Source organism: Triticum urartu, chromosome 2A (assembly GCF_056163025.1).
Source record: "Triticum urartu cultivar PI428250 chromosome 2A, HENAU_Tu73, whole genome shotgun sequence".
In the NCBI taxonomy this organism is placed as follows: domain Eukaryota; kingdom Viridiplantae; phylum Streptophyta; class Magnoliopsida; order Poales; family Poaceae; genus Triticum; species Triticum urartu.
Window position 1 is genome coordinate 513,167,466 of NC_141874.1, and position 15,166 is coordinate 513,182,631.

The 15,166-nt window shown below is 46.1% G+C and overlaps 3 protein-coding genes and 2 pseudogenes across 4 annotated transcripts; 2 read left to right on the plus strand and 3 right to left on the minus strand.

Moving 5' to 3' along the window:
* Window positions 1-843: 843 nt before the first annotated feature.
* On the minus strand, window positions 844-3,786 carry LOC125538341 (protein disulfide isomerase-like 1-2). 2 transcript variants are annotated; one of them, XM_048701598.2, is made up of 11 exons: window positions 3,599-3,786; window positions 3,492-3,522; window positions 3,082-3,369; window positions 2,784-2,972; window positions 2,555-2,680; window positions 2,192-2,329; window positions 1,989-2,105; window positions 1,793-1,910; window positions 1,556-1,668; window positions 1,186-1,447; window positions 844-1,068 (listed from the first exon to the last, which is right to left on the minus strand). In XM_048701598.2, the coding sequence occupies exons 1-10, from the start codon at window positions 3,784-3,786 to the stop codon at window positions 1,202-1,204; spliced, it is 1,554 nt and encodes a 517-aa protein (XP_048557555.2). In that variant the 3' UTR covers window positions 844-1,068; window positions 1,186-1,201. The 2 variants fall into 2 exon arrangements, with proteins under 2 accessions (XP_048557555.2, XP_048557554.2); XM_048701597.2 differs by having other exon boundaries at window positions 844-1,447.
* A 621-nt stretch (window positions 3,787-4,407) lies between these two features.
* Window positions 4,408-7,175, minus strand: SLO2 (Pentatricopeptide repeat (PPR) superfamily protein). Its single transcript, XM_048701596.2, has one exon. It carries the CDS (start codon window positions 6,469-6,471, stop codon window positions 4,420-4,422), a length of 2,052 nt encoding a protein of 683 aa, XP_048557553.2. The 5' UTR covers window positions 6,472-7,175; the 3' UTR covers window positions 4,408-4,419.
* A 130-nt stretch (window positions 7,176-7,305) lies between these two features.
* On the minus strand, window positions 7,306-10,074 carry LOC125538339 (Tetratricopeptide repeat (TPR)-like superfamily protein). The gene has a single exon (XM_048701595.2). It carries the CDS (start codon window positions 9,896-9,898, stop codon window positions 7,736-7,738), a length of 2,163 nt encoding a protein of 720 aa, XP_048557552.1. The 5' UTR covers window positions 9,899-10,074; the 3' UTR covers window positions 7,306-7,735.
* Window positions 10,075-11,857: 1,783 nt separating this feature from the next.
* LOC147985683 (uncharacterized) lies at window positions 11,858-12,542 on the plus strand (annotated as a pseudogene).
* A 563-nt stretch (window positions 12,543-13,105) lies between these two features.
* Window positions 13,106-14,640, plus strand: LOC147985684 (protein FAR1-RELATED SEQUENCE 5-like; annotated as a pseudogene).
* The last annotated feature ends 526 nt before the right edge of the window (window positions 14,641-15,166 follow it).

Below are 15,166 nucleotides of genomic sequence, written 5' to 3' on the forward strand. Positions count from 1 at the left end.
TAATTTAAACATTTTTGGAAATTCTGAAATTTTTATGAACATTTGAACAGATTTTGAATGACATTTTTTGAAAATTTTAACAATTTTTGAAAATCTGGCCTTTTTTGAACAATTTTTTGGTATTCTGAATATTTTCTAAAAAATAATTATTTCTTAGAAATTTCTCGCTCGCTTCACTCATGCATGCTAACCAGCGAACGATTGTTGGGGTGTTCTCTCTTCGTGCATGCTAAGAAGGTATTTGGGCTGAGCTCCTGCATGTTGAACAGGCCCGTGCAAGCTACCAAACACCCAAAAGTGGGTTTAGGAGGAAACTTTTGAGCTCATGCACCCTCCATGCACTCTACAAGATTTGGTTTGAATATATTGCAATAATATTTGGTTGTATAGAACACAATTAGATTGATAATATAATAATTGAAACTAAAAATACATATGATTTATTATATCAGATTATTGTATGGTTACAAAATATTTATTGAATATAAGTAGCATAACAAAATGTAATTGAAAATATTTTCCAATGCATGGTTGTAAGTTAAGGTGGGTATTTTCCCATGTATGTTTGCATGTTGAGCTGTGCATTTTACCATACAAGTTGCATTTTGAGGTGTCATATTTGCATGCTAAGAGAAATAGGCTAATGAAAATCACCTGTTTAGTTATGCAGGGTGAAGTTTCAAAAAAAAGTTATGTTGGGTAAGGTACCACCCAATAATCAGAACATGCAATGGCTTGTAACTCTCGTGACTCGTGGCCTCGGTATGGTGGACGTCGCCAAGGTTTAGGGTGGGCACAATTCATAAGCGACCACCATTTTGCAGAGAAATAAAGCGAAGTCGTGTCTACTTTGTTGAATTCCTCAATGTGAAAAGACATATATTCATAAATAAGACACCTGATTGCACAAAATAGGAGTTGATAATAGAAGGGGCTACATGAAGCTTATTCATTTCAAAGGTGTTTAGGCATCAGAAATCCACAATGCAACGGCATCTGTATGGTTTGTCACTAAGCGAAGACTGGTCTGAACAGCCCTGAGCCATCCTGCACTCTCGTCTCTATACCCTGCAGTGTGATATCCTCAGCTTCTTGCGTGATAGATGCACTTGTAAACGTTGGATTTCACTGAGCAAGGGCACCAGAACAAAATACAGGAGTTACGGGGAACAAAAGGACACATACGATGGATACTTCTTGATTAAAGTTCGTCTTGAATGGACCCCGATGGAGTGGATGATGTTACCTCCTCTTCTACAGCATCCGTCTGGGTTACTTCTACTGCAGCAGCTTTGGCCCCTCTGTTCTTCTTGATAAAACTGATGATCTCCTCGGCCGTCCTCTGCCCGTCATACATCAAGAGATCCCCTCCACTAGAAGAATAGAAGTACAGCGCTGGGTATCCCTCGACCGCGAAGTCTGTCGGGATATCGTTCGCAGTACCATCCTGCAAAACCAGAGGTCTCAGACTTTATAATGCCTAGGACGATGCTCTACCACAGAAGTGTGACCTGAATCAGTGGCAATATGAATAATCAACTGAAAAGTGGGCTACCATCTTCGCTATGACTACATCATCATCGTCGTGCAACGAGACAGCAACTTCCTCCAGAATCGGGGCCAACTTCCGGCAATGACCGCACCAAGGTGCATAGAACTCGAGTAGAACTACAAGAAGTGCCATGCAGTGAATTGGTTAGACAAGCTTCACCACAGGATAAATAACTAAAAGCTGAATGCAACCACTGGTATAATTCAGCTCAGCCAGTGAGTTGAAGTGACATGAACGAACCATTTTTGCCAGAGTTAAAAACAATTTCATCAATATTGTCAGCCACGACAACTTTAACAGGTTGATCATTCACCTTAGGAATTGGCTCTGACTTAACATAAGGTGTTAAGTTGCCATACTGTATGAAAAAGTAGATGATTAGGAAATGATTTGACAAAAGAGTACTATGAAACAGCATAGTAGACTAGGCCTCAACTATATACTGCTTCATCCAGGGTATGAGCTGGTCAGGCTCCATGGTTGGATTGAGATATTTTCCAGTAGATGCTAGCACGAGGAGGAGGGGAACATCACTTTCTTTGAGCCCGAAATACTGAAAAGTTTCGCATGGATGCTAATCAGTGGATTAGTTCTAGGAATTCTTAACAAAAATGACGAGAAGCTAGTAAGAGTAACGACCTCGAAGGCGCGGTCTGCGGTTGAAACATCACCAATTAGAAAACTGATGTTATTACCGCTGAGCTGCCTGGCTGCTTCATGCATCTGGCTCTTGAAGGTCTCAACTCTGTCGTCACTGAAGCGCAAGAAAAGCATTGCCTGTCCAATCATGTATCAAAGTTATTTCATGTTTCATGATACAAGTGAAAAGGGTCAATGCGCTCATGCAATCTCAAATGTTGGTCCTATGTTGATATCATGATGCAGGTAAAGAATTGAGCTAAAGTTACTAAATGTTCAACTCTTCCATCCCATACAAGTGAAGCCGAGACTGCAAGTACTGAAGGAACAAACAAGATCTGAGGGCAATTGCTGTTTACTCACTTTGGCACTAGGCGTGCTGTAGTATCTTTCAATAAACTTATGGTTGGTCGGGTCTGCGTCGAAGGTAACTACAGTAGGGAAACCAGACACCTCAATAAACTTCTTGATTGCATCGTCATCAAAATCCTGACAATTATAGATGACTGGTGTTTTAGTGTACAAGCAAAAGCACACCCACGAGAACGAAGTGACCAGCAATGAAAAGGTGCACATTAAGAAAGATATTTACTTGTGAATCGACAAACAGCTCATCGAATGGCTTAAAGAGTCGAAGAAGGGGGCCCTTGACGGTCAGATCACCACGTGGCAGAATGCTCGCATCCGATGTGTGAAAGAAATCATAGTCTGTTCGCATCTTGTTTGCCACGGCCATAAAATTCTCATACTCAATACCAGCAAACTCAGGGAATACACCCACCTGCAAGACAATTTTCAGACAAGAACAACACACCCATTGATCTCCATTCTTCAAGAGATTAAGGAAAGAGAGGTGAACCGCACAAATGCGGTAGGATGTGGGAACTTACAAGGACCACCCCTTTGTCGCCGATGGAGCGTGAGGCATCCACTGCAGACCTGATCTCGAGAGATGCCGGGCCGACCTGCCTCGTGAGGTACTCCACGATACCCTCCGCGTCCCTCGGGCCACCATAGGCGCTCACGTCGCTCCCTCCTTTTCTGATGATCTTGATGGCCGGATACCCATGTACCTTGTACTTGTCCTTGAGCTCCTTGTTGCTCTCGTCATACGCATCCACCTTCGCGAGCACCACTGGAGGGTCGCGCTTCCTCAGCATGGAGGCTGCTTTCTCGTACTGCATGCATCATATCACACGTACACACATAAATGGCATGGACAAATTAAAACGTACGTCTCAGTGTCTCAGTGTTGCATTTTTCATGGTAAGACAGACTACTTGTTAAGGAAATGACTAACCTCTGGAGCGAGCTCCTTGCAGTGGCCACACCTGCGATGGTCATCAGTTAGACACTGTTTTGGGATTTGGGGAGAGTCAGAGCATAGCTGCTTAAGGAGTAACATACCATGGCGCGTAGAACTCGACGACTATGAACTCGTGCTTGGCCACCACTTCCGAGAAGTTGCCTGCGTCAAGTGTCAGGACCGCCTCTCCAAGCACAGCTGTGCCTTCCACCTCGGCCGCGATGGGGCCGGAGGAGAGCAGAAGGACCACGACGAGGGTGGCAAAAGGGAGTGCCAGGGGAACGTCCATTGCTTAAGCTGTAACTAAGTCACCTCTCAGGATTTCCGTCAGAGGATGACATGCCTACCAGGTTAATATAGGTGAAGATGAGAAGGGTGTTCCTCTTCCAAAAAGAAAAGATGAGAAGGGGTGTTGCACTTGCAGGGATCTCGAGGAAGTCAATGGGGGCTTGTTTGCTAGCTTCTCTTCGACTCATGCTCCTGAACTTTGCTTACAAATGACAATAATGAGTCTCTTTACTTCCAATTTCTACTTTCAGTTAGTAAACAACTACATAGCTGATAGCAGATGGCTAGTTTTTCACAGTTATTTTATAATTGGAAGTCAGCCGTAAAATCTGCACACTGCATGCATACTTGTGTCTGCAAGTAATATTTCACCTTTATACACCGAGTCCAAAATAAGTAATCATTCATGGCATAGCCACAGTCAAGTTGTCAGCACGCAGCACTTTGTAAGAGTTTCAGTCTTCAGATCCACAACTCAGATCAGAAAAGTCCTTCATGCTTTCACCCCAAGCAAAATTGCTGCACCAGCAACAGAATGGATCACTTAGAATCATTTTGCCATTTTTCTTTTCATCACCGGGTTCTGCATCATCCATGATCTTCCAACCTGCAAAGTGTATCAAGCCTTCTAGTTCTAGCCACAGGCTTCAGAGCTGTAATTCATCAGGCCATCAGCATTTTCAGCATCTACACTCACCCTACTCATCTGCATCTGAATGATTCTCAAGGTATCGTGTATCTCATTCCTGCAGGGATGTCCGTTATCTCGTGCGAGAAACACACTCACTTGCCTGCCTATCTCAATCCAACTACAGCCAGGCTGCTTAATGACACCTCTGCTCTTCATGGATCTCCTCACTCTATATACATCTGCCCATTTCCCCAACTCAGCGTACATATTCGAGAGAAGAACGTAGGGTCCAGAGTTCTCAGGATCAAGCTCAAACAACTTCCCAGCTGCCAGTTCTCCCATCTCAATATTCTTATGTAGCCTGCAAGAACCTAGCAGAGAAGCCCAGAGCACGCTGTCAGGTTCCATTGGCATCTCCTTTATGAGCTCCTCAACTTCTTTTAGATGACCGGCACGACCAAGCAAATCAATCATACATGTGTAGTGATCTTGGGATGGAGTTATCCCATGATCCTCAGTCATGGACCGAAAGTATCTCCGGCCCTCCTCCACTAATCCAGAATGGCCACAGGCAGACAGAACACCAATCATGGTGACAGAATCTGGGCTCTCTTTACTGCATAACATTCTCTCAAAAAGATGCAGTGCTTCTTTTGCACGGCCGTTCTGTGCATGACCGACAATCATGGCATTCCACGACACAGTATCTCTGGCTGCCATCCTCTCAAACACCTTCACACCATCATCAATTGATCCTGTCTTCAGGTACATGTCTACAAGGGAATTCCCAACAAACACATCAGACTCTGGTCCAAAGTCAAAGCGAAAACCTTCCTTCAGGACATGCACATGAGCTTGCTGACCAAGCTGAAGATCAGCAACATTGCCACATGCATTGAGAACATTTCCGTATGTGTAATGTGTTGGCCAAACTGACTCTCTTTTCAGCCTGACAAAGAGCCTAAGTGCCTCCTCCTCGTCACCGTTCTGTGCATATGCTGCAATGAGCACATTCCAAGCAATGACATTCTTCTCGACCATCTGTGAGAACACCACCTGAGCATCTTCCACATTAGCAGACCTTGCGTACCCGGTGATGAGTGATGTTTCAGAGACAACACTCCTGGAAGCCATGCGGTCAAACACACACCTCGCCTCCCATGTCCTCCCACATTTGGCGTACATGTCCACCAGAGCGTTGCTCAGCACCATGTCCTCCCTAAACCTATCGGATTTCACCACGCACGCATGAACCTGCCGTCCTTCTCTATCCGCAGCAAGGCCCGCACACGCACTCATGACACTTGCAAGTGTCACCTCATCGGGCACAAGACCGGCATTCATCATCCTGACAAACAGTACCAGCGCCTCACCCACAGGGCCGTTCTGCTCATAGCAAGTGATCAAGCTGTTCCAGGAAACGACATTCCGCTCCGGCATTGCCTCGAACACCCTCCGTGCCTCCTCCGGCCCCTCGCACTTGGCATACATGTCCAAGAGCGCACTGCCAATATACACGTCCTTGGCATGCGGCGACTTGGAAACAAGGGCATGCACCTGCACCCCGGCCCTCAGGTCCTTCTCCACGGCACAGGCGCTCAGGGCGCTGGCAAAGGAGTAGGCATTGAGCACGAAGTCGTCGGCGTGCATGGCGGCGAAGAACAGGAGGGCGTCGGCGCCACGGCTGTGCTGCGCGAGCGCGGCGATGACCGCGTTGTAGGAGCACTGGTCCGGGTCGGGGATGGCGCCGAAGAGAGCACGGACGTCGGCGGGGTTGCCAAGGCGGGCGTGCGCGGAGAGGAGGGCGTTGTAGGAGAAGGTGTTGGGGCGGGGAATCTCGTCGAACACCCTGCGCGCGTCGGGGAGGCGGCCGAGTCGCGCGTAGGCGGAGACGAGGGTGTTGAGGAGGAAAGTCTCGTCCGCGTAGGGCGACTTGAGGGCGCGCGCGTGCGCTGCGCGGGCGGCGGGCAGGCTTGGCGCGGACCGGAGGAGGTCGGCGAGCGGCGCGGATGCTCGGAGGTGGGAGACGAAGTGGTGGTGGTGGTGTCGCGCCATGCCAACAGGTGCCTCCGTTTGAAAATTCGATGGTGGCAGAAGGCGGCGGTGTCCTCGTCGTTGCCAGCAGAACGAACTGACAAACAAGGGCGATACTGAATACGCGCCAGAACACCAGGATTGTTCGGAGAGGCAAATACTCTTTTTTTTCTTCTGAGACTAGGCAAATACTCTTCCTGATTGCCATGTTTTGAAGTGGATTTTAATATATATTTTTGTTCACTTCCTGCAAAAGAATACACAAAATTCCTGCCAAATGTTATTGTCTCTCTCTTCTTCTTTTTTTGATAACTAAATCTTCCTCTTTGTTCACATGTGACAACACCTACATCTTTTAGTATCAGAGGAAGGAAAGCATTTGGAGCAACACCTAACCACTCATTACAAAAGCTAATTCTAGCAGCACGCGCTAATTCATGTGCAACACCATTTGCTTCTCTAGGACAGTATTGAAACCGGATAGAACTGAACTCGCATGCCAAGCGATAACAATCATCAATGATGGCCGCTGCGTTACCTGCATACTGGGCCCTTTGTTCATGATCTCCATAAGTTCCTGGTTATCCGAGTTCACGATAATCCTATTGCATCCATACTGGCCCCCTTCGTTCTTGTCTCTTAACATGAAGCAGTGTTAGTTTTTGTTTTGAGGTCGTTGTTACGAATATACTTAGACAAGAAAATAATTGTGTTAAATTGGCAATTTACAACTTCCTTTTACAAATAGGTACTCCCTCTGTTTCGAGTTATAAGATGTTCTAACTCTTTTTTTTTTGTAGACACGTTTTAGTGCGTTTGTTCACTCATTTCAGTCCATATGTAGTCCATACTGAATTATCCAAAACGTTTTATAATTCAGAACAAAGGTGATACTTTACAACTTCCTCGGCATCTTCCTAGCCGATGAGGCCTGCTATATGCTCCCCTAGTCTCGGCACCTGACCACTCAACATAGACAGACTAGAAGACTCAATGTGACTTCCTTGTGAGTGCCAGAATAAATCATGCAAAGTTGGGCTCCAATTCATCCTCAGTCAGCTGACATGAAAGCTTGAGGTCTTGTTATCATCCTTATAATTACAAACTCCATGTTCGGCCCAGAAAACTCTGTCTTCAGCTCGACCAACTGTACTAGGGTAGTCCTGTCAAGTGTCAATACTGATGCTATAGGATCACAAGCACCTGAAAATCCTTTTCAAGTCTGCTCCTTGATTTGGTAATTAAGAATTTCAGCTCAGCCACCTGCGAGTCGATGTCATGGCACTCACAGCGGCGACATCAATTCTTCGTCCGGGTTACCAAATGACATGGGCTCTGCACTGCCACCGTCACTGCACATGTAGTCCGCAGTGGCCTCATATCGAACCGGTGTCTGGGGATTGCTATCATTGATGCACTTGGCAGCCCGCTCCCCTAATTTCCTATTTCCATATTCCCTGCAGCAGTCGAAGATCCTTAACCACATTGTGGTTGGTGGCTCAAACGGCATGTGATCCACAAAATCCTCGAGCTCAACCATGTGTCCATGTTTGCCCAGCAGCTCAATCATGCACTCATAGTGCTCCATGCGAGGAATGATGGATTCCTCAGTCATCAAAGTGAAATAACTCTTTCCCAACCCAACATGCCCCTCGCTGATACATGAAACTAGTGCACCGAGGAAAGTGACAGAGTCGGCCTTAATCCCTTGCGCCTGCATTTCATCAAACAATTCAAGCCCATACTCACCTTTGCCACTGTAAGCACAGCCAAGGATCATCGAATTCCACAGGATGACATCACGAGATGGCTGTGCCTCGAATATCCTGATGCCATAATCAAATAGCCTACACTTGCAGTACATGTCAATCAGTGCACTTTGCAGTATATCGTCAATCTCATAGCCATTTCTGATCATGTACGCATGAATCTCCATGCCGTGCTTAAGCAGAAAAATGTTGGCACAGGCTGCCAGTGCCGAACTGAACGTGGACTGGTTAGGAGTTACTTCAGATTGCATTTCACTCAGTGCATGCAGAGCTGCTTCACTCATGGAGTGGCGCTCATAGCCTGAGATAAGTGAATTCCAGGAGTATCTGTCTCTCTCTCCCATCTCGAATTGAAGAAGCAGTTCTGCACTCCTCAGGCATCCGCATTTGGAATACATCCTCACAAGAGTGTTCTTTAGGAAAGGGTAACTCAATAAACCACACTTGAAAGCGAATGCATGGACCTCCTCACCTTTCCCAATATCAAGCATCCCAGTACAAGCATTGAGCACGGAACCAAGTGTAACATCATCAAGCTCCTTTGTCTCCTTCCTCATCTGCCGGAACAAATGCAAAGCACCAGTCAGATCCGAGGACCTGATATAACCAGTCAACATAGCATTCCAGGACACTAAGTTGCGCTCTTGCATCCCGTCGAACACTCGCTTTGCATCACCAATCCTCCCACAAGAAGCCAGTCCTGACAAAATTGAGGTCGACATTATTACGCCCTTCACTGGTGCCACGTTGAAGAGCCTTTGGGCTGCATCAATGGCACCACACTTGGCATACATATCCACGACTGAGCTCCGCACATGCTCGTGGTGCTCGTACCCATGTCGGAGCACAAAAGTATGCATGCACCGTCCTTCTTCAAGCGCATTGTTGTCCCGGCAAGCAAGAAGTGCATGTGAGACGGTATAAACAAGCGGCCTAACTCCTGCCCAGACCATCCGAAAGAACATTTCAGCTGCCATATCCCCCATCCCAGCAAGAAGATACCGGCGGATGATGACATTCCACGAAATGGCATTAGGTTCAGAGATACCATCAAATGCCTGCCTCGCATCTGCAAGTAAGTGACACTTCCCATACACATCAACCAGCGCCGTGCCAAGAATCACATTGGACTGAAAGTCCCGCTTGGAGATATGGCCGTGGAGCTGCTGGGCACCACACGGGTTGAGGCACTCTGAGCAGCAGGCGAGCACGGATGCCATTGTGACATCGTTGGGGCGAACGCCACGGGAGTACATATCGGCAAAGAGGGAAAGCGCCTCGGTAGGTTTCCCGGAGCGGGAGGAAGCGTAGATGATGGCATTCCAAGAACCGCCGTCACGGCGCGGCATTAAGTCAAACAACTCCCGCGCGTCCGCGAGGCCGCCGCAGGCAGCAAGAGACTCGATGGCGCGGTTGAATAGGAAGGTGGGGACTGATGAGCGGTTGAATTGGAAGGCGGAGGAGGCGAAGTGGGTCGTGATGCGGCGGGCGGCAGAGAGGGACCCGTGGTCGGTGGCCAGACGGAGGAGGGAGGCGTAGAGCGAGGAGGGTATCGGGGAGGAGGAACAGGAAGGGGTGAGAGTGTCTATGGCGGCGAAGAGTCGTCCGGCGGCTACGTGGGCAGAGATTGCGGACACAGTTGCGCCGGAAGTAGAGGCGCCGGCGGCGGCCGCGGCCATGGTGGTGGTCTGGCGGGAGGAGAATGAGAGAGGGACAGGGTGTTGTGTTTTATTTTCCTTTTCATTTTGGGATACCTATATATTATGAGACGCGTCTCGTGAGCAGCCGGCTGCGCACTAATGCGATCAAGCGGCCGACTTAAAAAGGTAAGCTCTGTTTCCTCGTGGTACAGAAAAGAAAAAGACAGGCAGCCACCAAACCGAGTCGATCGAACGATTAATCCCGAACAGAAAAGCGCGCTCCCCATATGGCCAACTGTACCTGCCCAGCGTCCCAGCCCCTCCCACGCCCGCTCGCCCCCACGCCTACACACTGCCTTCTTCTTTTCCACGAAAGAAGAGGATTCAAGGCACTTTCTTTCTCCTTCTGTACAACCGTCATGGCAGCCCCAAAGTAGAAGAAACTGTTTCAAAAAATTGATCTAAGGGTAGGATGATCAGAGCCATACTAGACAGCAATACTGGGCAAGTAATTCCCCTCTGCCTTTCTTCAGTTTCTCCCCTTCTTATTCTGCATCTGTAAACCGTCTTCTCCATTGATCCATCAGCAAATCCATGGGAAAGCTGCTTCAAGAAAGGAGTGGATCTACCACATCACCTTATTGTCAACATCACACCACCCTCCATCCTCCATGAGTGTCATGTCTGCAAATTGAAAACCAACCATGAACAAACGATTACTATTTTCTGGTTCATGCAACTAAACACAAGTCATTAAGTTTAGTTGCACAGTTTTCTATTTGCACAATAAACATGGTTTGAGATCAACTTTAACAAAACTGAACATGTTTTCTAACATGCATGCTAGCCAAGTTCCCCCTGGATGTATTCAGCAAGTCGATTAAGGCATATTTTCTGGCCAACTAAAACATGATTCTAACCAACTAAACATGCAATGTAGCCAAAACTAAACATGTATTGTACTAAGTTGTAGTTATTGTTTGCAAATGAACACATTGACTGTCCAAAAGAATATATGCAACTAAAAATGCATATATATGCAACTGAAATACATCCCAGCCAACTGAACTTGTATTCTGACAACTCAACATGCATGCTAGGCAAACTAAAACATGCATTGTACCCCACATGAACTGGATGTTTTTTGAGTGGACACTTTAAAAAATCTGAAGTATATGTGCAATAAAAATATGTATCCTGGCCAACTGAACATGCATGCTGGCGAACTGAATATGCATCCTGACCAACTGAAACATCTATTATAGCCAACTGAACACATTGACTGTCTAACTGAACATGCATGCTGGCTAACTGAAATATGCATCCTGGCCAACTGAAAACATCTATTCTAGCCAAAACCAAAAATCTGTAGTACGACAGCAAAAACACAAGAACTTGTGTCCATGGCTAATGAAACCACAAACCATATTAAAATAGTCACACATATATTTTTGTCCCACACATATATTCTGATACCACACCTATTGCAAAGCTATAGTGTAAAAATATGTTCAATATACTATAAGTAAAAACAGAAACGACGATGAAAAACATATATCTATATTCTGTCATCCAATTTTTCTTTCTTCTTTCACCTGGATTTTCCATCTCAATTGTAGCATCAAATTATGTCCAAATTATGTGCAGAAAAATCTGAATCAGCTCCTTGCCAACAGAAAACCTACAGATCATTGCAACAAGCAGAGAAAAAAGTCAGAAAAACTCTGTAGTAAAAAAACTCATGTTCTTGCCACCTATTTACTACAAACTGTGCAACTAACATAACAACTCTGTGCAAACAAAAAATGCATACCTGTTATAAAAAAGATTCTGCTATAGACATGTGGCTTTTGCAACTAAAATTGTCCTAATGGTGTGCAACTGCCTATTTACTAAGTTTTTAGGTTGTTTGAAACACTCTTTCATGATTAAAACTGATGACATCACTTCCTTCTTTTTATATGTGCAAGGGGTGTGAGGCAGCAGCAAAAAAAGGAAAAAGAAATGCTTGATCTCAATGAGTTGCCTACTGATCTCAATGAGCTCCCTCATGATATGGATCAGCAGCAACCCAGCATACCACAAGGAAATTGGACAGAAAATGGGCGCTCTGTTTACTACACACAGACAACTCGTGGGCCTAACCCTATGGGGCATGATAATGTGGCAGGGTATTCATCAACCCACGATGCCCCTGTAGTGGTGTTTTTGCAGTCAGAGAGGCATACTCTTGATGACACGGGCACCGCGGCAAATGTTCCTGGTCCAATCAGGACTGAGCTCGGAGTTGGTGCTGTTGACGGTGCTGTGCAAGGAGAAGAAGGAGAAGATGAGGCTCGTTCTCAGCCCATGGAACCCTATGTTGGCATGAGGTTTGATAGCCTTCAAATTGCTAAGGATCACTACAATAGCTACACCCTATGGATGGGTTTCTCTGTCAAGATGAACACCTCTAGGCGGACAGCTCGCACCAATGTATTGGTAAAACAACAGTTTTGTTGCAACAAGTACAAGAAGCCGAAAGCTGATGATGGAGGAGCTGAGGCTCCTCTTGTCCTGGACCCTATACCAGATCCAAAACCTGTTGACACTGATGAGAAAATGGAAGATGAACCTCCAATCTTTGTTGAAGAGGAGGCTGGTCCTAGTAAGAAAAAGAAGAAATGAAAACAGGAGACAATAAAGCAGACTCAATGCAAGGCAAAAATGTTGGTGAAGCTGCTAGATGGGCGATAGGAGGTGACACACTTTGTTCGTGACCACAATCATCCACTGGTGAACAAACCTTCGTTTTCCAAATACTCGAGAACCCACCAAGGCATCTCTCCTGATGAAAAGGAGTTTTTGCACATCTTGTATAACTCAATAACTGCAACTTGACTACATGTGTGTTTCTTTATCCCTTACAGAATTAAATTTCCCTCTAGGCAGTCCAGTGTGCAACTGTTATGGTACTGGTGTGCAATTATAATTTCTTAAGTGTGCAACTAGTGTGCAAGTTCCCATACTATTTCTATATCACTTTGGTGCTTGTTGTGCAACTAGATTACATTCATTGTGCAACTACACAATGTCCTATGTGAAAAAGTGTAAGTATTTTTAAAGGTGCAGCTAGGTGTCCATTTCCTGCAATTATCTTCTGTGCCAACACATGCCCTAATACTGTGCAGTTGGATGTGTGCATTCGTGCGACTAAAAAAGATATATTGTTTCTTTTTGTATTATGCAGGACGTATGATGCATATAATGGCAGAGTTCTATGGATCTGAGATGATGGTGCCGCTCGGACCAAAGGCAATAACAAACCTGTGTACAAGTTTCCGTAGAGATGACACAAAGGAGGGTGACATGATTGAGACAATTGCGCACTTCAAGGATATATAGAAAACCGATCCAGACTTCTTCTATAAGGTAAAATATGATGAAGAGGACAGAGTTGTCAACATATTTTGGGTGGATGGCTTAGCTCGAAAAGCTTATGCGGAGGCTTACCACGATTGCATATCGTTTGACACCACCTACATGACCAACATGTACAATATGTAATTCGCGCCCTTCATCAGAATAAACCGACATGGCCAATCTTTCATGCTGGGTTACGCGTTTGTGAGGCAGGAGTTGACATCGAGCTTTGTTTGGGTCTTCCGAACATTCCTAGAGGCTGTGGATGGCAAACCTCCTGACAACTTCATCACCGATCAGGATAGGGCGATGAAGCAGTCAATAGAGAGCATCTTCCCAACCATCGTGCATCGCTGTTGTCGATGGCACATCATGAAAAAGGCTCAGGAAAAATTTGGTTGGCTGTTGTGCCGGAATCCAGGGCTCTCTAATGATTTCAACTACTGTGTTGACTTCAGCTTCACTCCAGACGAGTTTGAGCAGAATTGGGCTGGGTTAATGATGAAGTACGAGGCTATGACACACACACACAAACACACACACACACACACTTTGAGAAGTTGTATGAATACAGGTCAACTTGGGTTTCGTGCTACTTCAAACACTGGTTCTTCCCCTTCCTGCAGTCTACACAACGAAGTGAGGGGTTCAACACCGTTCTAAAAAGATATGTGAACCCATACAACTCAATGCTGAACTTCGTTAAGCAATATGAAAAAATTCAAAACCACATCCTTGCCAAGGAAGGCTGCAATGATTACAGGACAGAACACCTTGAGATTGAGCTATGTTCCAACTTCCCAATAGAGAGGCAAGCTTATGAAACTTACACTAGGGACCTTTACCGCAAGTTTCGAGAAGAGTTTGTGCTGATTGGACGTTATAATGCGTTCCAAGTTGGTGCTGATATTTTTGAGCTCAGACTGAACCAGGAATTTGTTGCCAAATATCGTTCTCGAAACTACTTGGTGAAGGCAAGGGTGGGGGAGGGTTCCTATTTGTGTGAGTGCTGCAAAATGAACAAGGAAGACATTCTCTGTTGCCACATCCTCAAGGTGTTCACCCATCTTGGAGTTGATGTCATACCGGAAAGGTACATGCTAAGACGGTGGACACCTACTGCTGTCCCTAGTGTGCCAGGGACCGGGTATGAGCAACCGGATGAAATGCCTCCTCAATCAAAGAAGCAGATAAGGGAGAGAAACATGATATACGATTTTCAGAAACTAGCCAAGTTTGCGAGTGGCTCTGATGCAGCACAGGCCATTGTATACAGGCATATGTGCGGAGCACGTACCGAGATCGACCATCTGAACAAGTTCAAGAAAAAGAAAAAACCGGCTGCTGCTACGGGGCCATCAGATGATGGAAACCCTTGAGGACCTCCTCCATCTCCTCACCCTACACGGCATGCTCCGCCACCTCCTCCCCCGCCTGGCCCAACAAGTAGTGCCCCGTGTGCTCTTCCCAATGGCCCTACAGACAGTACTCAGGGGCTCATCATCCAGGTAATTACCTGCCCCAACTTCCCATCCAACTAGGTGCGTAACTTCAGTTGCACACATCATGGTGCCCAGTTGCACAGAACATGCTATCAAGTTGCGCGCGCTATGTTAGTTCGAGCATCAAGAGAAATAACTAACTTGTTTTTCGTCTTCTGGCTATAGGTGATTACCATCCAAGTCCCATGACGGGCCATGCTACTATAGGTTTTCTTTTCAACTTAACTTGCACACAACAACCAGTTAGTTGCACAGCATGAGCTGTGTGGTTGCAGAGAACATCAGTCCTGGTTGCGCAAAAAATACTAAACTTTTTATATGATTATTCCACAGGTGATCGAACACAACCTTGTGATGGTCCAGCGCCCACGCACACTGGCCCTACTGCCCCATTGGAGGATGC